We start from the raw sequence: 22284 nt of genomic DNA, 5'->3' as shown, positions 1-22284 counted from the left end.
GGTGCTGTTGTTGCTGCAACCGAAACGGCACTCTCATCGTTAGACGGTTGGAATTTGCATGCGGCACAGTACGAAAAAGGAAAACCGAAGAACGAGAGCGCGCGCACGCGCGTTAACTTGCCATTAAAAATGTGTTATAATTTTATTTACAAATTGTAACGCCTCGCATAGCCCCATTCGTCGCGTGCAGGTGCCGCGTTGCGCAACGAAGTTGTCCGAAGCAGCTCCGTTGGTACAATTTGTACCCAATGGATTGTTTACGTTCGGTTGTGCGGCGGTGCGTCCAGTGCGTCTAGCTTCCCGCCTTTCTATTAATGAGCTAATGGAGGCGTTCAGCGCATTAGTAACGCTTATTTAATAGTGCCCAAATTTTTCGTTGATAAAACGAAACCTAACGATCAGGTGAGTGATCTGTTTCTTAGGAGGAGGAAAGTAAAAAAAACCAAAACACTCAAATTACCGAACAATCCGTTTGTTCCACCCACGCACCAATATCGCAAACTGTTTGAATGTGTATGTGTGTCGCGATGGATTTCCCATTCCGTCGTTTGTGTTTACACGGCTCGATTGGAAACTTGAACCGGTTCGTGTTCCTCCTAGTGATACAGAAAGCGCGCGCGACGACCAGGAACAAACGATTGCTTAAAAAAAACCCGCCACCTTCGAAACGTTGTCACCGACGCCAGAGCAGTTCAATGATTGGTAATTTCAATTGAGAAACACAAACGGTACACTCCGACCACACAGCCGCTAAGCAGCTACTACCGCCGCTACACTAAAAGCCACAACGAAAGAGAAAGAAAGAGCGAGAGAGAGAGAGCGTGTACACGGCTGAAGAGAGGAGAAAATAGTTTACAAACGGATTTTGCGGTTTGCGGTTGTCATGGAGGGGTTCGTCGCCTGCTTCTGTTCCTCCTTTAGTATCGCCCTACCTCTCACACATCTACTAATGGTGGACGGCTGAGCGCGCGTGATTAACCCGACAAGTAGCTTTCTGTTTCTCGATCAACTTTTACATAATGATGACCGCTTGACGGCTGGGGCCCGAGCTGCGGCGGAGGCCGTCTTGGAGCTGCGGTTGTAAAACGGGAGGAGTTGGTAAGATATTTAAGACGCATACACACAAAAGAGATCTGCCGTTTCAACAACGGCTCTCCCCTGGGGGGGCATGATCGTGAAAGTGTGATCTTATCCGAAGCTGGGGATCGTTCCAAAGGGAAGAGAGTTTGCATCATCAGGATTTTAGCCACAAGTTTTGGCTGCGATCCTCAGCACACCTCGTTTGCCTCTTCCGCCTCAGTATATTGACGAGTGAGGTTTGACCTTGGACAAACCCAATTCCAACGTGAGGGACGATCGAAAAAACACACACACCTTCTTGCTCAGCGGCGGTGCGTCTTGTAGTTGTGCACTGTCCTGGCTTCTTCTGTTGCGGCAGTAACAAAAACGCCCCAACGCGGTAGTGGGTCAGGTTCAGGTATGGGTCCCTTTTTTTATTCCGCTTGCCGAGACTGACTCGATTTGGTCGATTCGGAAGATGTCCCCGTTTGTGGCAGTTTGAGGTCGGGTCGGTCTCGACGGGCTGACTAATGGGGGCTGACCGATGCAGCGTACCAATTCGGGCAAATAAATCAATCCGGCAGCCACCGCCGCCAACAAAAGATAGGGTCGGGGATTTAACTTTAGCACACACGATTGCAACAATTCAAATTGAGGGTTGTCTTTAAGGCTTTACATTTCAACGTATTGTGAAACGTACGCTTCCATCAGAGGCGATCCTTTTTTTTTCGTTTCTATCCCAAGGCTCGCATGAGAAGCAACAGCCAAACATGCTGCCCGCTGTTGCTAAACTGAAGAAGCGATGATGCAAGTCTACCCCCTAATGACAATAATCCACAACTATGTGTGGCACATGCTTGTACTAAATCAGGTGTAGCAGCCATCTAACGATGATTGATTGATTTGACGCAAGGCGGACCCAAATGTCCCGCCATAGGTCCTTCCCTCTCGCTATGCAGATGTGTACCGAGTTTCTTGTTGGTCGCATGGTCGGATAGGCATGGTAAAACGTGAACCTCACACAGCTGCCCGTGTTTCCGTCATGAGACCGATGATTTATGTTATTTGCCGATTTGTGTACCCACCACCACCCATCACCAATCGCTGAGAGGCCCTTCGGTAGCGAGGTGCTAAGCGCATAATTGAAAATTGCTGCGAACTCCGCTGGGCTTTCAATTTCAATCGACGTGGCTCCGGTGTCTAATGAGCGTTACGAATGATAATTACCCACCCAAATGTACTGCACCACCCACCCTACACCACACGCTGTGTTTCGTTGGCGTTTTCGGTGTGGAACCGCCGCTAAGCAGTGCCGTTTTGCACATTAAAACGAAACTGAAACTGCTGGTGAGCAAGGCCCAATGTAATAGGGCTGGTTACTAAGTGTAGAACGATCATGGAGACTTGGTGAAACAATTCATAGGGGGAGGTTGTTTTCGAGTTTTGCAAATGACCCTGTCTTTCCTGGGCAGCTTTATTGGAGGTGCCATCTGACATTTATGAGTGCTTGAAGAAAGTGGATGTAAAAAGGGTATAAAATATTAATATTGAGACCTCCCATTGAGCGATCACCATACCGTTACACTATTGACTGAGGGGTCTTTAATAACTGTAGTAGATTTTAAATGAGTCTCCTTAGCACGTTTTGTATAGTCAGCTCAATAGCTCCAACATAAAGATTCTAATAAATGTCCTACACCACACATCTAACAGGCCCCATCGAATAACTTACTGCGCATGCGAGAGCGCCTACTCGTACGAACCACACGACCTTTAACGTCCGGTCCGGCTGGTGCTGGTGCTTTACAAGTTTTCGGGACGGGCAATCAAAACTTCACGTCAAATAATGATCTCCCACGGCGTAGACTGTACCACTTGGGCGCTACAATGTCTAGCCGCTCTACGCAGATCGGACCAGAGCCTTCAACGTACCGACCGCAAACGGTACAGCAAAAAAAAAGCGTACAGAGAGACGTCCAGCGCACAATGTCTCAATTATCGCTTCGGCTTCCTAACTACACTTTGGCGGAACATGGAACAGCCGCAACAGTCGTGGTTGCCGTGCTTCCGTCGTGCCAGATTGGTTTTCATTTTATGGGTAAAGTACTCACATACACACACCACGCATGCTGTTTGGTGAGCAGGCATATAGCAACCGTCAACAGTGACGACGTCTTGGACAGGTGGATAATTAATCCGATCTGTTCGGCAGGCTCTAGTCCCCCGCCACACATCATCACTGCTTCTTTGTAGGGCGGATTTAGACATTGCCCCAAAACGTCCAATCAGTTCAGACATTGTTGCGTGTGTAGAAAGTGATGCAATCGTCTGTTTTGCGTTGTAGTTGTAAACATGCAAACACCTGCTCGTGAGCCTAAAACAGTATCATTTTGTTCAACTCAATAAACTAGCGCTAATTAGTCGACTCTCGCATGTACTGTGCACAACAATTCTCGGGCAAAAGCTGAAATTTAGTATCGTTGTGGCGTATACACATGGTCCCCATACTCATCTTACAAATACATTGGGTAGCATTACAATTGCTCACTGTAAAACTACTACTGTGAAAAGATCCTAATCAAAGTACAAGATGGACTCCTCCACGTCGCAGATGATAGCTTGCACGATCTAGCAAACGGCCTCAATTCGCCCGTCTGCACTCTCAACGCCACCTCTCAAAGCCAGAGAACGTGTAAAGAAGAGCAGATCTGACATTTGATAGGATCCTTTCGGGTTGCGCGTCGGAAAAGGTTTCGTACCGTGTTCGTAGCGCTTGTGATTTCCATAAAAAGCAATTAAAGCAGCAGACAACACGGTAGCGACCTTTTCCTAGTGCTGCTGTTGCTGCTGCTACAGTAGGCTTTCGGACAAAACCCCATCACATCTGGTGCCGGTTCCGTGAAGCAGGGCTCTGCAACGTTTGGAGGATCGTTGGCAGGCGGCGACGACAGATGACATGAGCCTCTTTGACCTCTTCAATAGCACCTGTAATGCCGCATTAAATCCACAACACATTCAGTGACTCCCATTATACGACGCGGAGTTGCCTCTCCGGCAGACATATTTCACGCTACGAATCACCCTCGCCGGCGATGTATATTCATCGCTTTTAAAGCACTCCATTTGTTCGAGCGCTTCTTAAGTAGTGAATGTTGCTAAAGTTTATCAAACTTCCTGCCCGAGCGGCGGTCACGGTCAAGGCGTCACCGGGCAAAAAGCAACAACGCCACCGTCGAGGCCGTATCTGCACAGATATAAATCATCACCACTGAAGCTGAAGCCGTTTTGTTTTAATTAACTAACAAACTATCAAGCAGCGGCGGAAAAGTGCCTTCCATCAAAGCGAGGAGAACCACACTGATAACGAATCACACCTTGAGATGAACACACCATTCGGAGTTTTACAGCGAAAATCTTTCTCACGCCATCTAATTTGCACACTATGTAAACTGTCCATTACACAAACACACAGCACAGAGCAGGGTTGTAGCTAGTATGCACAATGAAAGAGCATGTCAGCGGATGTTATCTATTTCTTCGTCTGTTTGGTTTACAAAGTCGTTGCTCGTCAAGCGGGACGACAGCATCTTAGCGGCCGTAGATTTCCACCTGGAAGTTCATGCCATTTCCACGCTGCGTCTTCAGATTGATACGGGTGTAGTTCTTTCCGATGCCACCGCTCGTAATGCTGGCGTATCCTCCACGGCCACTGCCGAGCCGGTCGTACACGTAGATGGCGGTAATGTTGCGTCCTCGCTGTCCCTTCAGCGGGTAGTCCAGGTAGGCCGACTTCACGCGCAAGAACGAACTCGACTGTATGACGGTGGTCTGGTTGACGAGGCTGTCGTACGGGATGCGCGATCCGAAGAAGTAGTTGTGCGTCTGGGCGGTAACCATACAGGCACCGAGCACGGCGGCCAGCACTACAACAAACACGGTGGCGAATTTCATCTCGTTGCTCGGGAGCTTCTGGGATGGGAGTGACACGTAAAGCACAAGATACCTCCGGAAGTGAATCGAACCGTTCGCAAAGCACACTCTACTGACGATTGGGACGGTATTGCCAGTACTGTTTATATGTGGCGCTCGCGTGCGCTTATCTTATCTCTCCTTCCCTAGTTTGTCGGGAAAAAGCGAAACCTGCTTCAACTCTGTGCTCTTCTTTGCACAAATTCTTTGTTTTTCTGAAACCATTGCTCAACCTGAACACAACTGTTTGTACAGCACGATTCATCTTCACTGTGTTCCGGAGCCAAGTGAACAAAAAATTGCACTTTCTGTGACATGTATTTACCGTGGCCGTGGAGTTGTGGAACAGTTGACACGTTTTAACATACACGAGGAGTATGCACATCGTTAGTTGTTGTTCTTTACCGGTACATATTTAGGTAGTACACACCGATTGGTTGTTTATCGACAGTTCCGAAACGAGCGTCAGGATGATTTGATCGTGTCCGTACACACTTGCGTATCACGTAGATAACGATCATGATGAATCAACCGCTTCTGGCCGGATCTTGTTCTACGATATGACAACGATATCGAGTACCCTATCTTTAGAGATGATCATTTCGCTGATAATGTGGATCACCGACACAGTTCAAGGTACTAGGGGATTTTTTTCAGACGGAAAATCTATATAAGCGATCGAAAATGAGTCATAAACATTGAAGTCTTCCCTGTATTTTCAAGGTAACTATATTCAAAAGTTTGATATCCTAGTCGCGAACCATACCTGTGAGTCGTTTGGTGTAAAAAGTACCTCAGCTATATCAAAGCAACTAAAAATACAGATCTAACAAGACACCAGGAATAGGCCACTACGTAAGCGATCTGGCATACCACAGCCTCAAAGTCACACACTGCATTCTATAGCGCTGGAAGTAGCACTCGCAAGACATGGAATTAATTAAACATGAAAAATATACGTGTTTGCTCTCGCACCGGAGATCTTCTATTCCCGGACAGCTTAGTTAATGTTTGATTTTTTTGCCGATCCATAGCAAAGCCCTCCCACCCCCCACAAACGAAAGGTTTCTACACAGGAAATGTAGGGAAAGGTCAACACCGGCACATCATTGTTGCACTCGGCGTGTCTGTGATTGTGAAACCATCACTGACATAATAATAAATTTAATTGAATGCTTCCCAGAAGAGATAGGTAACATAAATCTTGGCTGCCCTTAAACCGTGTACCGAATGCCGGCTGCATGCATGCATATTGCGAGAGGCTGGAAAGAGAGAGGCACGCGACCAGATCCACCAGCCAAGAAGATTGGATATATGGGGTATGCCAAGATTTGAGCAGCTCCACTGATGAGCATTAGATGTATCAAAGCTTACGTAACGCGACGTTTGGGAAAGAATCTCAGCCACCTTCTGACCTTTTGTGCGCTGATAAGACCAACACACCACGGCGCAAGCTGATCCACAAACCGATGCTAATGATGCAACCTCATATAAACTCGCACCGGAATGGTCTAATGAGGCACGGCCGATTCGTCACGGAACATCTCCCAAAAATCTATTCCTTCAGGCCGCGAATCCTGATTGGATCCTGATTGCCGGCAGACCCGACGGTGTGAGAGAATCACTCACGAGGGTCAGCTGACATTTAGCCGTGCTACGACGCAACGACGACGGACCGCAACCAGCCGGCCCAACCATTTCTTGATTATGACTGATGAAGCTAACGAATCTAACGGCGCGGAAGGTTAAAGGTGACCAAAGACTAATATATCCTCCCCCCCCCCCCCCCTGCCACTGCTGTACCCGCGACTAAGAATGCTAAATACCAACCATAAACGAAGCGTCCAATGAATATCTCATTATGACCATATCCTGCTTGCTCGTAGCGCGCTATGTCGTAGGTGGTGAGCGGTTCGCGCACTTTCGCAATGGTCATCCACCGAGCGGCGAGACTTAGATAACTCTCTGGCAGTCCACCTCTACGGTCTCTACACGGCTCTGCAACTTCCCACATAAATCTTTCAACCACCGCAATGTGTCCAACCCGCGCCTCAAATCGTTCTCTTCACGGGGCAGCAGCAGAAGAGAGCACACTTTGAGCACCCTTCTTGAAGTTGCTGTCGTCGCCGGTGGCCACCACCGATCGAGGAGAAGCTCTCGCGCTCGATACCGACAGCCTGCGGGACAACTGGGAAAACTAGACGAAAGGGTGCAAGAAAAAAAACCAAAACACATGAAATTAAACACAAAAATGCACACCTCGGAGGCAATGTGTGCTGAAGTTGTGCGAGTACACGGCGGACAGCAAAAGCGAAGTATCATTAGCATTCATTACACAAAATACCGCGGCTCGTTTTCGGTGTTAAACGAGCGGTATGTACATACCGTTAGCGGTGTACTCTCTCGCACTGGGTTAAGGTGCCGCCGCAAGGCACCGTCGCATTGCGAAGAATTCTCGCCTCCGACCAGTGGGGGTTGTGCGAAGATGTGTCCAACATGAAGCACTGAAGTTTCGGATTACCGGAGCGCGGAGGGTGGGTTCGGCTTCGAGAGCAGCAGGCCATTGGGAAATTCTTGCTTCGACTGCTTCTAATGGACTACTCCCTCTTCGTTCCAATAGCAATTATTTTGATACTGATCCAGTGCGGGCCAGTGATCTGTCCGCGTTCACCAGGGTGGAAGCGAACAACTTCAAGCGATTCTGTGCAGTTATGTATGTCCGCAGGCATTCGTTGAATGTGCCGAAGTATGTGTTCGACATTTATTCTTGGAACGTCGTGTACGAGATTGTTGGAGGTCTTTGGATGCACTTGGCAAGCACCATAACTGGAGCTTGATTTATCAGACGAAGACGCGTATCAAAAGCGGTCCCATAAAGGGAGCAACAAAAATCCTTTAGAAAAAAATGCAATTGATCCTGACAGTTGGGTAAAACAAAAATCATAAATTTCAACAACGTGCTCCCCAGCTCAAGACCTGTTTCCCTCGTGTCCTTCTGCAGTAAAACAATATCCAAGGATCGTTGGATTAATTGTTCATCGGGCGGATAGTTGATCTCGTTACCTAAAAAGGATCCGTACGGTCGAAAGTTGTCCAGTGAGAACGATAACTTCCAATGTGGGACATGTTGGATTCGTGCCGATCGGGCTCTGGCAGCTTTAAAATGGATCAACTAAGAGCGACTCGTAAATTTCGCTCATTACGCTAATCGTTACAGTAACCCTAGACACTGGCTTGTTATGCAACCTCACAAGTCAAACAAGATCAAGCGGAGAATGCCACTGATTTAAAAAAATATTCGATTCTTTATTTAAGATCATCGAAGTTGTTAGCGTGCCTCTTTAACAGTAATAATACCAAACAGCTTTTAAACACTCTCACTTTCTTTTATCATCACGCATCAGATGCCTCATCTAAGATGTTTATACTTGCACGACTCCTCCCCACCTTAACCTGCTTATCCATTAACATTCCCATCGCGAACGTTGTTACAACGCGAGAAAGCTCCACACGGTACATGGTGTTTGTGTTTGTGCGGGCCTGTTCGTGTAATGGGCCGCTAATCTTCTGCCAGGGCATGTGCTGAAACGGTAGCAAACCGCTAAACCGTTGATTGTAGGCTAACGATCAACCCGCCAATGAATTAACTCATTAAGTTGATGAGCTTTTGGGCGATCGTTTTGCTCGTGTTGCCCTCCAGCACCTGTTATCTGTGTTTTGCTGTGTAGAGAAAAAGGGGATGATGACGATCATGATCATGTGGAGTAATTTAATTATTGGTAGAGGCAATGATTAAAATAATAAATTTTCTATTGACTTTTATCAGCTTTCTGATTGCAAAGCAAATATAACAGAGTGTCAAAGAAATAATTCAATTATAATAAGCATGTTCTAGCTATTGGTTTTTTAACCAAATTAAATATTATTTTTAATCGAGACCAAGCTTGAAAGCAATGTTAATCAGTTTACTCTCGAAAACCTCACAACCAACACGAACATTTAAGTTATTGCTAGGTATTGCTTTATTCTCTTATGCAAATTATCCATTTTAATATTTTACGTATTTGAGATACATAATTCCAGATTCGGATTGATTTTAATTTTAGTTTAAAATTAACTTTAAACGATAAATTAAAGATAAAAGCTTAGCTTTCGTTGTTCAAACTTGTAGCTTTCAGTTTAAAAGCTTCAAATCCAAAGCTCACCGCAGCTTGCATCTGCTCAAAGCTCTCATGATCAGGAGAACCTTACAAATGTTATGGTCGGCAGGCGATACACGTTTTTGAAAGCTTATTGGGCATTTAAGTTTTCCTAAACTGTTGCCTGAATTTGTCCACAAAAAGCATAAAATAAATGGATCGAAGAAAACTAAAATTGAGTATAAATGAGATAAATAATATTTTAAATGACATAAAATCATGCCAAGATAAAATCATCAAGAAATCACTATAAAATAAAAAAAATGAACAAATAACATCATAAAATAGGTTTCAATGCTCCGTAGGAACAATAACTAAAGCCTACTAAACTATAAATTCTAAGCAATCTATTTTCTCCCGTACAAAAAAGCAAATAAATAATACCCCGCGAAAGCGTATTAAATCGACCCTCCCTCCATCTTTGCGCCGGACCGGCTGTCGGGCAAATGCAACAGGTGAAATGCACCGGCACGCGATGAGCCCCGAACGGGAAAAGCGACAACAGAACAACCCTTAACACTGTCTGTCAGTGAACCAACAGCGAAAGGAAGGGAAGGCAGTAAGTGGGAATGGTACGAGTCTAGTGCCATCGAAATGGAATGTCTACTGCGGTGGGACGAAAGATACTGACGTTAAATACCGTTGATCATAAACGTTTGTAATTTATGCAGTCTTGAAGCGAAGCTGGAGGAAGGATAATGACGGGGAGTCCTTTCGCTTCTCGTCGATCTCCCTCTTCTTGCTCGTTTCTATACTATGACCAGGCACAACATATGACTCGCTCGGAAAGCGAATGTCCTGCGACCAGGACGCTTAATGAGTGTGTGCGTACGTTGCACTTTCGACCCTCTTTCTTCACAACGCTACCAACTGGCTGCACCGTGGTGGAAGTGTACACATACATACTTCTCGGGAATAAAAAGGAAGACGAATCCAGTGTACGCACGCGTTTTATACAACTTCCTTCCGCAAAAGGCGTGTGGGTGATCGGGGCGACCTGTTCCGCCACAGGAGTGCCACATCGAAACGTTCAGCCAAAAAACCCAGCAGCTGGTCCGCAGCAACCCTAACGCGCGCGATGTGGGACAAGATAGCGATGAACTACATAATGTAAGGACATGCGTGCACCAATCAGGGAGGGATGTAATGCCGCTATCGTAGAGAGAGGAACAAAAAGTAAGCAAGGACAATGACAGTGCTGCGATAATGATGATCGTATGTGGTGTTGTGCTTTTCGTGTCCTTCGCTCTAGCCGTGCCTAGATCAGCGCCATCAATTAAAGGATTCGCTCCCGCGGCAAGTGTCCTTTGCCCGGTGCCGAGCATTGCTCGGTCCTTTCACCTGCTGCTACCGCGGTGCCACCGATGACCTGCTGGTGCCGCTGCTGTTGCGGGGTCAAACTTATGGCATGGGATGGCATGTTGGGAAAAGCTTACACGCTGGCTAGACGCATGTGAACCGTTTACAATTTGAGGAAATTATGGGAATAGTATTGAAATTGGAGGTGTATTTTTACGCTATTTCTTGCCACAGTTGGTTTTCATCAATGTGTATGTGCTTTGTTCAAAATTTTACGTACTATCTGGTGTTTTAAAATTTTATGTAGATTTAAAATATTATTTTTAAATCAGACAAAAAGTGTAGAAAAGAAATTTGTAAATTTAAACAATATTTAAAGTAGGTTTTTTTCAGTTAGTTAAAAAAATAGCACAATATTCAAGTGTTAGCAAAAACAGTACATCTATACTCTAGGGAGATCGATTGTTTTTACTGCATTTTCTCTCATTTCACACTCTTTCTTTCAAACCCTCATCAAGACAAGTGTTGATGATGCGCGTTCCCTTCCATGTCGGTTGGAAAACTATCCTCATTTTTTATTTACGTCAGCTCCTTCGTTTTGTTCCTCCGTTTTCTCCTCCATTCATATCATATGTTCTTGCGGAGCCTTACAAATGTTGCATCGTACCATTGCTGTGTGTGTTAGATTTGAATTTATTTTCCCGCCACGCGTGACTGCTTGCTAGGTCCGACCGACTTCCACACAGCAAACACTCAACGTGTTTCCTTCTTTTGCAATGAGCGAGCGGCACAGAACCGGAACCGAATTTTTTTTTGTCTCTGCCTGGGTGGAGGCTATGTGGTCCAGTCATCCACCCACAAAAAAGAACCACACACACACACCTTTTCTTTAATTCAATCCCAACCCCACCCCACTGACGAACCATGACAGTGAATCTCGTTATGCTTCGATTCGTACCGACGGTACATTATCCTCGCCGGCGTGTTGTCGCATGGGATCGAAATAAAATACGCCAACGATTTGGAGCCGCAATGGAAAGAGCCAACTCGCCAGTGGATATTCTTCTGCCTGACAATTTGGCAGTTTGCAAACAATTGAAAAGCGTTTTTCCCACACCGAACACGGCACTATCAGTCCCCTTGAACGATGCAGCGAACCGCGAAGGCCAATGTCGTTAGTTTTGGGGTTGGAATGGTTTAACATTGGCTCGTGTAACTTAGGGGTTTAAGAACTCAAACGAGCCACAGTTTTTTTTTTTTACAAAATAACGTTTCCGGTGCTTTTGAATGCCTTTCTTAAAATGTGATTGCTATGTTTTTAAGTATCATTTTCTTCTCAACCTGTTAAGTATTTTAAAATTGTTAATTTATTCAAAATCGTATGTTATACAGTTAGAGCTTGAAAACATTATACTTGTTTTGTTGGAATCATGTAAAATTTAGTAATTGTTCGTTGGCATATTGGAGTATAATTTAAAAAAAGGAGTTTTCAAACAAAATCCTTCTACTTTAAGTGCTTAATTTTGACCATTTTTTTAGAATGTCCTCAGCCCTCAGAGAGTAAAATGTTTGAATTTATTCCAGTATTTTATTTATTACATTATTATTTTATTTTTTAACATTATTTTTTTTACAAGTAGTGGTGTGCCCTCACATGAAGTATTTAAGTCAAATGTTCGCTGATATGCTGCTATGCTGTAAGCTATGCTGTTTTCTAATGTGCGACGCTTGCTTTTTTTTTTGGTACGAGATTTTAGAAAACGATTTCGTTGGACTGCCGAGTTGTTCAGAGACGATGTACATTAATTTGAAAACCGTATAACAACAATACCGCTGGCAATACACCAGCTATCATTGTTTAAAGATCATTTCAAACTTGTCTATAGTATCGCTTTTAAATATTCACATAAATTTCAATAAAATGGCAAGCTATATAGATTTTTTTTCTAAAATTTTAAACATGATGTAGTTCACGATTGATCACAAGGCAAACCACTACCAAATCAAAATAATAAATGCTGTGTTTAATAACTTTACAAATATGCATGCAAGCAAATTAGAATTAAATTTTTGGAACAATATTTCAACAAAATGATCAACTATCACTTTTATCTAATTCGCACAAACATTATCAAATGTTTAGAGTTTTGCACCTTTTTAACACATCTTTGGAACTATATGAGAATTTGTAACGTTCACAACAAAATTTGATAAACCCACTCTTAGCATCACCACGAAGCCTTACTACAGCTAATTACTTTCGGATGGTTGGTTTTAGTATTTTTTAGTAATAATTTGTTTGTTTGTTGATTTGTACCCTTTCACCGAGGAAATTTAATTCACTGATGGGAAAGGTTTCTAAAAATCGTAAATGATTGTTCCATTTTCTACTCGACCGGCCCAGGAACGCGAACCGATCGAGGTCGAAAGGAATGATCTTACATTTTGTCTATTGCAATCCGTTACATGCCCCGACCGGCCGCTTTTGTAGTGTCGAGCGACGTGCTGTGCTAGCGTTAGCTAAGGGCTGTAAGTTTTTCCCCCACCACAAGCTGACTTTGTGCAACGGTCCGCTGGAGGCCAGATGCAACGGAGCGAGAAGTTGAATTTTAAACCCAAGGGAAGGCATGTAACAGTTGGAAAAGCAGCGTGTGTGTGTGTGAGCATGTGTAACGATCGTCGGCGATCCATTTCCATTGTGCAGTCCCCCTCCGAATGCGCGACACCGAGTCTACTGGTGTGCTATGTACTGGTCTCTCCCCCAAATTGAGGCATTCTAAATGGAGCTGGACACAAGAACCACAAATACCTGTCGTTACGAGCGACAAGTGCCCGGAGAAAGTGTACAACAGTTTTTTTTTTTTTTTTACATCAAAGGGGCGTGCGGGTTCTCCTATCAAACTGTTGGACTTGGACTTTCAGGTGCAGAAGGGTTGGTTCGGAAAAGGGGGAATAGAGGACATGAGCAGGGTTTATTCGAAGACCGTTGCGGGAATTATCCTTATGAGGGTCCTTTTTTCTGTGCTAGGGTGTTATCGACCTTGTCGATCAGTTTTCTTCAATCATGCTTCCCCATCGGCAGGATACAGGAGGAATGAATTAATAATAAGGCAAATAAATTGGATCAGTCGTACGAAGTAAATATAAATTTAGAGCGTGTATTAGAAGCTGCTGCGACAATTTATCATGTTGAATATTAAAATTTATAATTATATTCAGTTTTCTTCACTTAAAATATTATTCAAAAAAATATGATATAAAGAGCCAATGCTGAACGTATTTACACTTTCTATTAGCGCTACAATGTGTATACAATTATACCAAATAGTGTATTTCCCCAATATAAGACATAATCATAAAAGTTATATGCTATGTTTGCTAACCATGAAAAAATGTAAGACAAAACAAGATACATACCCTATCGGTGCACTTTTCCTCCGTGCCATTCTAGTCCTGCTGAAGAAGTCATGCACCATACACGCCATGGAACCTTCCAACGGCAACGTCTTTCAATTCAATTGTTTACAAATTATAGCGTCCTCCAAGGGTCAACAGGTGTAGCGTTTTCAACAAACGCGTCTTCGTTTCCTAAAACGAACAAACCAAAAAAGAGACCTTCAAACAACGTATGCTCTACTGCTAATCGAAGCTAGGAGAAGTATAAGACCACGCGACCAAGCAAAGCATCTTTTTATTGTTGCCTGCACCAAGGTTAATAAATTTTGCGCGAAAGCGCATCGAAAGATCGCTGAGAGGCGTCTGCAAAAGGCGCCTTCTTGTGGCACGTGCCTACACCCCAAAACGCACCGTCATTTCGAAAAGAAAGGCTCCGCCCGGCAGCAAGCCCGTTTATCATACGACACTGCGGGAGGAATACAATAAGCTCCGAGCGAGTGCTTTGCATATTTGTACATGGAATGGTACAAATAAAGATATAGCTTCTGCGGAAACAATAGAAGAAAGAGAGAGAAAAAGCCTGCGAAAGAATGCCGCCCCTCGTTCTACATTTCTACAAGATTTAAAGATCGTGTCGTACTGGCCCGACCCGGCTTGCACCATGATCATCTGGTGCACTTGTTCCACCACACCTGGAGAGAGGATTATCCAACGAAAGGTGGTGAAGCGAACAAGGGGCGACGAGGTTTCATTCATAACTTCTGTCCGAGCCGTGTGTAATCTGTGCACTCGGTGCGCAGGAAACCCGACACCGAAGGAACTTCCAAAAAGGAAACAGAAGAAACGGCACACCAAAAAGGACTGCACACGAACTGAGGAGGGGGTTCGTTGCCTGCTCTGTTACTCTTCCACTTCTCCCCGACCGATGGTATCGATTACACTCTGGGATGGCATTTTTCGCGGTTTTCCTTCAGCCAAAGTCGCACTTTCCCAGTCACACAGTGTTGGAAGCAGCTTGTCCCGCTCTTCACTGAGCTTCTTGCTGCCCTTCATATGCTGCGTGGCGCTCCCGTCTGGCGGGGTCAGGTGCAGCAGGATGTTACGGTAGGTTAGCGTCACCTGTACCTTTTTGTGTGTGTACGAGGCAGAAGTACTCAAAGAGAGAACTTACTATTCACAAAAAAAGACGAAACAAGTGAATTGCCGCAAAAGAAACAGTGGAATGAAAGAGACACATGGCAAGAAAAAGACATTTCAAATCGACAATACGCAACATACAGGGAACGAAACAGAAGCGTATAAAAAACCCTCCGGGCATCTGCTGCTGGACCATCTTTTAAGCGGATCATAGGACCGGGGCCGCTAACAGAAACCGCAGAATCCAATCGATTATGAATGCAGATCGAAACCCGGTGCCGTTTCCGTCGCATTAGACCCCGCCCTACCACTGTCTTCAACACCTTCACGGTGAGTTGTTCACTGCTAGTGACAACTTATTTTATTCCTCTCGCCCCAGCAGCCTGAGCTCTCAGGCAAAGGGTTGGTCCCACACTACGACAACGGTTGAATGAAGCCTCAGCCAGCTACAAATCGTAACAACACCGCAGAACAGGAAGCCAACTTGTGAGCTGTACAGTGGGAAACACGCAAATTTGGCCTCGTTTCCCAGGTTACCACACACACACACACACCACACACGATAATATGATGCATTGAGCGAGCAAAGACGAACTCCCATCACCTGGTTGGTCACCTCTCTTGTGGGATTCTGATAGAATTGTGGAAACTTTGAAGGAAGAAGCAAAAAAACCACCAGGCGAAACAAAACTCCACCAACCGCATCCAATTGTGTATCGATCCGAATGTTGGCAGGGGAGGGGTTTCAATTAAACAACAGGCGCGCGGTCACTTGCGAAGAGATTTAACCTTCCGTTTGGTCGGTTAGCAGGTGCAATACTTTTAATGGGGAGCCTACTAACGAGATTCGATTCGGAAGGTTGTGCGTGTGTGTGGGCAGAGCATAGTGCCCGAATGAATGGAATTTTCTCTTCCGTTTTCTGCGTTTTGTTCCCTAGAACCAATGCTAAACGGCTACTGAAAGGGCACCTGCCCCACACACTACCAGCGACTTTGGATTGATTTCTTAACCATAAACAACGATCGAATTCCCCATAAGACACACTTCATGTTCATTATCTTGGAATGCTAATTTCTACTCCAAATTCTGTTTTGTCTTGATTCTTACCCCGTGTTTTTCCCGTTTTTTCCCTTTCGTTACAGATGCGGCGACGATCCAGAATGAAGGTTCTAAAGATACTGCAGTCCTTTTCGCAAGGTAAGCACTCATTCATAGGCTACTTGATGGTGTAGGACCTTACGTTGCCTACTGAGTTGGAGGACATTACACGAGACGCCTAATGCATCCTCTCCACATTTTGCTCTCCACAGGGACGTTCATTGCGTTTTTGCTGCTTTTCTTCGGCGTGAACTGTATGGGTGAACCGGGGGTATGTTGTTTTGCACTAGTTTGGGGTGCTACTAGTCTTTCTGTGGCCTGCTTTTCTAATCTAGTTTGGTTTTCCACCCACAACGCAGTACCTTGACTTTGATAATCTTCCGGAGACTAATTTTACCTGTGCCGGCAAAGTGATCGGAGGATACTATGCCGATCTGGAAGCGTCCTGCCAGATGTTTCACGTGTGCACCATCGGGCAGGGGGACGAGCCGATGGACATCAAGTTCCTGTGCCTGAACGGGACGGTGTTCGACCAGGAGACGCGCGTTTGCGAGCGCGTCGACGAGGTCGATTGCTCCAAGTCGGAGAAGTTTTACTATCTCAATCTGGAGCTGTACGGTAACACCATCATACCTTCACCAGATGGTAAGAATCCTTAGGTTCTTTTTTTTGGTAACTCGAAAAGAATGATGTTAATGTCTCCTGCTTATTCCCCTCTTACAGATGGCAGCTCGGAGGAAGAGAGCGAAGGAAGCGATTCCTCATCTACCACCAGCACGACGACTACAACTACTACCACGACGACTACCACTACTCCCAAGCCGCCAGCGACGACCACCCCATCCAGACGGTTCGTTTTCAACAACGGCAACAGCAAGGGCTTCACACAGCCCATCTCATCCTCCACGATCGCGACACCGACGCATGCGTTCTCGAGCACCTCCGGCAAACCCCCGTCGGACGAGGAGGACTACGAGTATGAGGACGAGGAGTACCCGGACGACAGCAAGTCCGCCGATCAGGATTCGGTCGTCGTGCCCGCCCTGGAGGAAGGCGGCAGCTTCTCGCCGCAGCAGTTCACGCTGCAGCAACAGCAGCAGGGCAATCAACCAAAAACGGAACCGCCAACCAAAGCCGGTGGCGTCAAGCCGGCCGTATCCTTCCAGCAGCAGCACTTCCAGAACGGGGGCACGCTGGCCGTTACAAACTCGCACGTTACGGTCACCACCCACACCACGAGCAATGGTGGAGGAGTCAGCGGCGGTCCACCTTCTAGCAATGGTGATAATGGTGGAGCTACGCCGCCCGCCGGCAGTGGCACGAAGCCCAAAGCCCAACCGTCGCAACCTCCGCTGACACACAAACAGAAGCAACAGCTGGAACATCAGCGGCGCCAGCAGCAGGAGCAGCTACTCCAACAGCAAGCCATCACCAAGCAGCACGAGGAGCTGCAGAAACGCCAACAGGAGGCGGCCGTCAAGCAGCAGCAGAAAGCGCTGCAGCAGCAGCAGAAGCAGGTCCAGCAGCACGAGGCCGAGATCAAGAACCATCAGGCACTGTTACTACTGCACACGCAGAAGATTAACCGACAGCAGCAGAAGCAACAGAATGTACCGTCGTCCGCAGCACCACCCGCCACGCAGCGTTTACCGTTCGCGACCGGGGCTGGTGCGAGCGGATTTGGATCGAATCAGCAACAGCAGCAGCAGCAGCAGCAACAAACACAAGCACCAAAGAGAATACCGCTGCTTGCCTCATCGTCACCGCTAGCGCTGCCTTCGCCTGCCTCCCCGCTGACACCGTTCCGCTTGAGGGCTCAGGGTTTCAAGCTACCACAGTCGGTGGCTCCTCAAATGTCACCCCAGCAGCGGCAGGATATACTACGCCAGCAGCAGCAACAGCAGCAGCAGCAGCACCATCAACATCATCACCAGCAGCAGCAGCAGGAGGAACGCTTCGAAGGATACCGAAGACAACCACCGCCTCAGGTGAGTCTTCCACATACCGCTCCGGAGTTGTAGTTCACACGACTTTTTACAGAAGATTCATTCATTTGAATATGAAAGATAGCCACAATGTCCAAAGACTTTATAAACATTGCAACAGTGATAACATTCATTTGAATCTTCTATAAAGTGTCAGTCGAATCACGAATCGAATCTTGAATCTGAATCTTGCGAATCTTTGATATTTTGGACAACTTGACCTCATGGATTTTCAACTTATCCGATGTATTTGGCACACTTTCAAGAATATTAGAGGATTGTTTTAATGACTTATTATATTATTTTAGATGATATGATAGACATTCCAGAATGTATCCCAATTGAATCAGATAAATGTTAAAATAACTGATTATAGAACTTTGAAAAATCTTATAATTTCGATAAACTCGACTTTTTCTAAGATAACTTAATTTTGTATGACGGGAAGTGGAGTTTACGACATCTTTTTTGGAAGGCATCATTGCGTATCTAATAGGAATGTTCAACGTGCCAATCCAAAAGGGTGCTGTAAAGTCCTCTTCCCATCGCGTAAAGTTCAGGAAAGTAAGAGCCATAAGAAGGAGTCAAGAAAGTGTCCTAAAATGATGAGAAGCCATTAAAACCCCTGAATGACTTCCCAGAGATTCATAGGGTGTCAAGAAATCTTCAAGAATAGCTAAAATAATAACTTATTCATGATAGGTGAATCAATTAGGATCATTCATCACTCATGAGTCCTTTGGTTATCTGCTCCAATTATTTGCCTGCTCCAAAGATTCAGATACAACGATTCACCGAATCTTGATCATATTTCCTCAACACTTTTCGCCATCCATCTCGCACCACATCCGTCAACCTTTACGTCCCGTTTCTGATCCCGGACAGTATCCGGTTCGTTTTCAGGTACCGCTGCATCTACCCTTCGAGCAGCAGCTGCGCAATCAGAAGGACATCTCGCTACAGTTCGACCCGGACGTAGAGGATCTGACGCAGATCCCCCAGCACAAGGAGCTGAAACGTTCGGATCCACCGTTCCACCAGCATCACGGCAAGGGGACGCCGACGGCCAGCAAGGAGCAAACGCCGATCGTCACCGGAGAGCGTAAGGCGGACAGTGGACACCAATCGCAAGCTGAGCAGGAGCAACAGCAGGACCCGGTGGTAGAGTACGAGTATGACGAGGATTACAGTTCCGAGGCGGATGAGTCGGAGCAGGGCAATCCTACCCTAGATAGCGTTAAGTCAAACACCAATAGTGAATTTGTTATCGCCAAGAATGCATCGCCCGGCAAGACGGGTGAGGATCGCTATCAGAAGGAGCACGGCACGGCCGTGTCGAGAAGTGATAGCGAGCGAACTAATACTAATCCTAGCGCAAATAGTTCTAGCAGTAATAGAGTGACTAGTAATAAGGGTAGTAGCAGCAGCAGCAGCAGTAATAGTGGTAGTAGCATTAGTAGTAACGAACGTAGCTCTAAGAAACTCCCGAGCGGAGGAGGTGGTGGTACCGTCACCACCAGCAACACTAGTAGGTTTATCATCAACAACGAGCACCACAAGAGCAGCAGCAGTTCGCCACCGCGCGTCCAGCCGTCGGCCCGGGTCGGTGTTTCGCCGGTAACGCCTGGCCATCCGAAGGTGATCGTCACCACCAGTACCTCCATCCGGGACAATCACGGCCGTACGATCAACTACTCGATCACGAGCAATGGTGGTTCCATCTCGAGCACGGCCGCCAGCACGCCATCGCAGCCCGGCACAACAGTGCGTCCGAAGCCGGGCACGGTCAAGGGGTACGACGAGTACAAGGAGAGTGACGTACTGAGCGATCCGTTCTATCTGGACGTGCCGCGCCATCGTACCCGTACTAGGCGATCGTTAAAGAACGTGGGATCAACGGGTTCGCGCCGAAAGCGCTACATACTGCTCGTTCCTCGTTTCATGTAGTACATCAGCCAGCGCGCATGCTGATGCGCAGTGCCGATGCCTGTTCGTTCGGTGGTTTGCGCTTGTAAATATTTGATCCAGCAGCTGATGCCGAAAGCAAAATACTCATGCCCTTCCTTTCGCCCCCTTCTATCTGATTTAAGCCACGTGATACATATGCTCTCCATGCACATCATGCGCACCCTGTTTGCAGGTGAGCCTGGATGTGTATATGAGTTTTTTATTCGAGAAAAAAACTGCAGAAGCACTCATTATTTCTCTCTCGGAGCTATTACTTTCCTTCTGTTTCCATTTGATTAGCTAATTTAATGTAATGTTTTTTTTTCTTCAGCGCTATTTTAATTTAATTCCCCAAGTATCGATAGTGCGATCGAGTGAAGAATGTGTAATTGTGTACAGAGAGAGTAGCGGAGTATTTTTGATCTTTTTTTTATTCATTTTTCTATCCTTGGAGAAAACTCTATCTATCCTTGCACCTGCATACTTTCACCAGTTTCTTTAGTTTTTTTTTGTAAGTTATAGTTATTTTATGGTTTCCTCTAGCATATAGGCAGCAAAAACGTTGTAAGAACGAAGTTATGATTATCAGAACAAGATTACAGCCGCAGTAAAAAAAATTATACCTTCTTATACTCATCCCTAGCGAGTAGTTTTAGAATCACAGACACACCTCGTTCTATATTGTACTATGTTTTCCCCCCCTCTCAAGCATCTATCTCTCCATCTATCGCCTGAAAACCTTCCACGTCCAACGATGCCAAACTGATGGAAGCAATGGCTAGAAAAAAAACACCTAGAAATCAATCGATGAAAATCATGTAAAAATAAAGAATAAAGCACACTGTTCCGAATAGACCCGATGAGGATCCTGTTTTATCCTAGATGTGCTATCCGAACTCAGAGCTACTAAGCTAGATGGAATGGCATTCCATTTAATCTTAATAATATAACCTTAGCTTAGGGACAGCTTCGTACCACTCCCTCCCAAACAATGTGAAGTGTCTAAAAGGACTGTACGGATTGGGTTATCAAAACTTTGCTAATATATAATACAACGCTTGAAATTAACTGTTTCCTGAGGCTGTGGAATGACCGACAGCAAGATTTGTGGACCATTTCAGGAGGACTATGTAACACTCGTCTTTTCAGAACTTTTAAAAATGGAACTGATGTGAGTAACACAACAAAAGTTTAATTGAAAATCAATGGACATGGTGGTGATATGCCTTGCTTGAGATCAGGTCTATCAACTAACAGCGACATCCTCTTCCTCCACGCGACCGCTTAGATTGCATAGTGCACGCTTAGCTTGCATCTAGTCTTCTACAGAAATATGACGGAAAGGTATTTAGAGAATACAAGTCCTGGTGATCTTCGACGGACAGGAGCCATGAAGCATCCGCTCAGACAAACGAGATGTGCTGTTAAAAACCAACGACAGACACCGACAGAAGTTAGAGAACTTGGAAACTGGATCGTGTGTCCTGGTGTACATAGCTATACTAATACGACCTACTCAATTCAGAGCGACCTAAAGAAGAAGTATCTTATTTATTAAAAATGATACCCGCGACTGTACTCTTTGCTCCTTATGGTATTTCCTCTGGATCTTATGCTAGTGGTATTTGAATGACCAATTGATGGCTGAAATATTAACATAGAAAAAAGTAATCGAGGCAAGCCGGAACTGGAAGACTCTTTTGGTAGTTCATCGTACCATCAGAAAGGTGTAGTAATATATGTACAAAAACAACGAACAAATCAGTGTAATTATACATGTAGATTCCCTATAACGAATGTAACCCACTATTCGAACTAATTTGTAAAATGATTGAATGTTTTTGCTTACCTCATTCGTGTTCCAAAACGTTCAACAAATCTTCATAATCTCTTCCATAGCAAGCATTCGGAGTAGAAAACGGCATTATCTAAGACCCAAAAAAATGGAATTAATACGACAAGAATGCTCTACTAATGGCACACTCACCAAAAATTGATAATATCTTTAATTCAAATTGTTTTCGCAAACTGAACTCGCTTGTGCAAGGGATGAAAAAGTAGTCAAATTCGCAACAACAAAAAAAAACATGCCTACTTGGACCTTCCCATGGAGCTGTCCCACTGTCCTTGGCACAAACTGAACGAAACTTGCCTGCTGTCAAGCGCACGAGCGCCAACTGTCAACGTTGACGTT

At 45.5% G+C, this 22284-nt stretch overlaps 2 protein-coding genes and 1 long non-coding RNA gene across 13 annotated transcripts in view; 1 reads left to right on the top strand and 2 right to left on the bottom strand.

Moving 5' to 3' along the window:
* The window catches only part of LOC121600654 (transcription factor SPT20 homolog), an 84331-nt gene extending 63390 nt beyond the window's left edge, over positions 1-20941 (top strand). For 9 of the 10 annotated variants that reach the window (XM_041929469.1, XM_041929465.1, XM_041929472.1 and 6 more), the window contains 5 exons: positions 16203-16257; positions 16371-16429; positions 16518-16803; positions 16882-18146; positions 19029-20941. In XM_041929469.1, coding sequence (XP_041785403.1) covers positions 16203-16257; positions 16371-16429; positions 16518-16803; positions 16882-18146; positions 19029-20090 — 2727 coding nt within the window. In that variant the 3' untranslated portion in view covers positions 20091-20941. The remainder of the gene's footprint in view (positions 1-16202; positions 16258-16370; positions 16430-16517; positions 16804-16881; positions 18147-19028) is intronic. The other variant, XM_041929471.1, reaches the window with a different exon arrangement.
* LOC121600657 (probable salivary secreted peptide) lies at positions 4544-5124 on the bottom strand. The gene has a single exon (XM_041929477.1). The coding sequence runs from the start codon at positions 5008-5010 to the stop codon at positions 4648-4650; it is 363 nt and encodes a 120-aa protein (XP_041785411.1). The 5' UTR covers positions 5011-5124; the 3' UTR covers positions 4544-4647.
* LOC121600660 lies at positions 8311-22221 on the bottom strand. 2 transcript variants are annotated; one of them, XR_006005857.1, is made up of 4 exons: positions 22078-22221; positions 21940-22018; positions 13944-14114; positions 8311-8748 (listed from the first exon to the last, which is right to left on the bottom strand). It is a non-coding gene; the product is annotated as an uncharacterized LOC121600660 (long non-coding RNA). The 2 variants fall into 2 exon arrangements; XR_006005858.1 differs by lacking the exons at positions 21940-22018; positions 22078-22221 and adding an exon at positions 16168-16247.
* Positions 22222-22284: the final 63 nt, after the last annotated feature.

Source organism: Anopheles merus, chromosome 3L, assembly GCF_017562075.2.
Source record: "Anopheles merus strain MAF chromosome 3L, AmerM5.1, whole genome shotgun sequence".
Taxonomy (NCBI): domain Eukaryota; kingdom Metazoa; phylum Arthropoda; class Insecta; order Diptera; family Culicidae; genus Anopheles; species Anopheles merus.
Note: the sequence above shows the minus strand (reverse complement) of the source record. Positions and strands in the feature narration are given on the sequence as shown.

Excerpts from the sequence above, each read along its gene's own strand:
- LOC121600657 (XM_041929477.1), bottom strand. The coding sequence starts at position 5,010 with ATGAAATTCGCCACCGTGTTTGTTGTAGTGCTGGCCGCCGTGCTCGGT.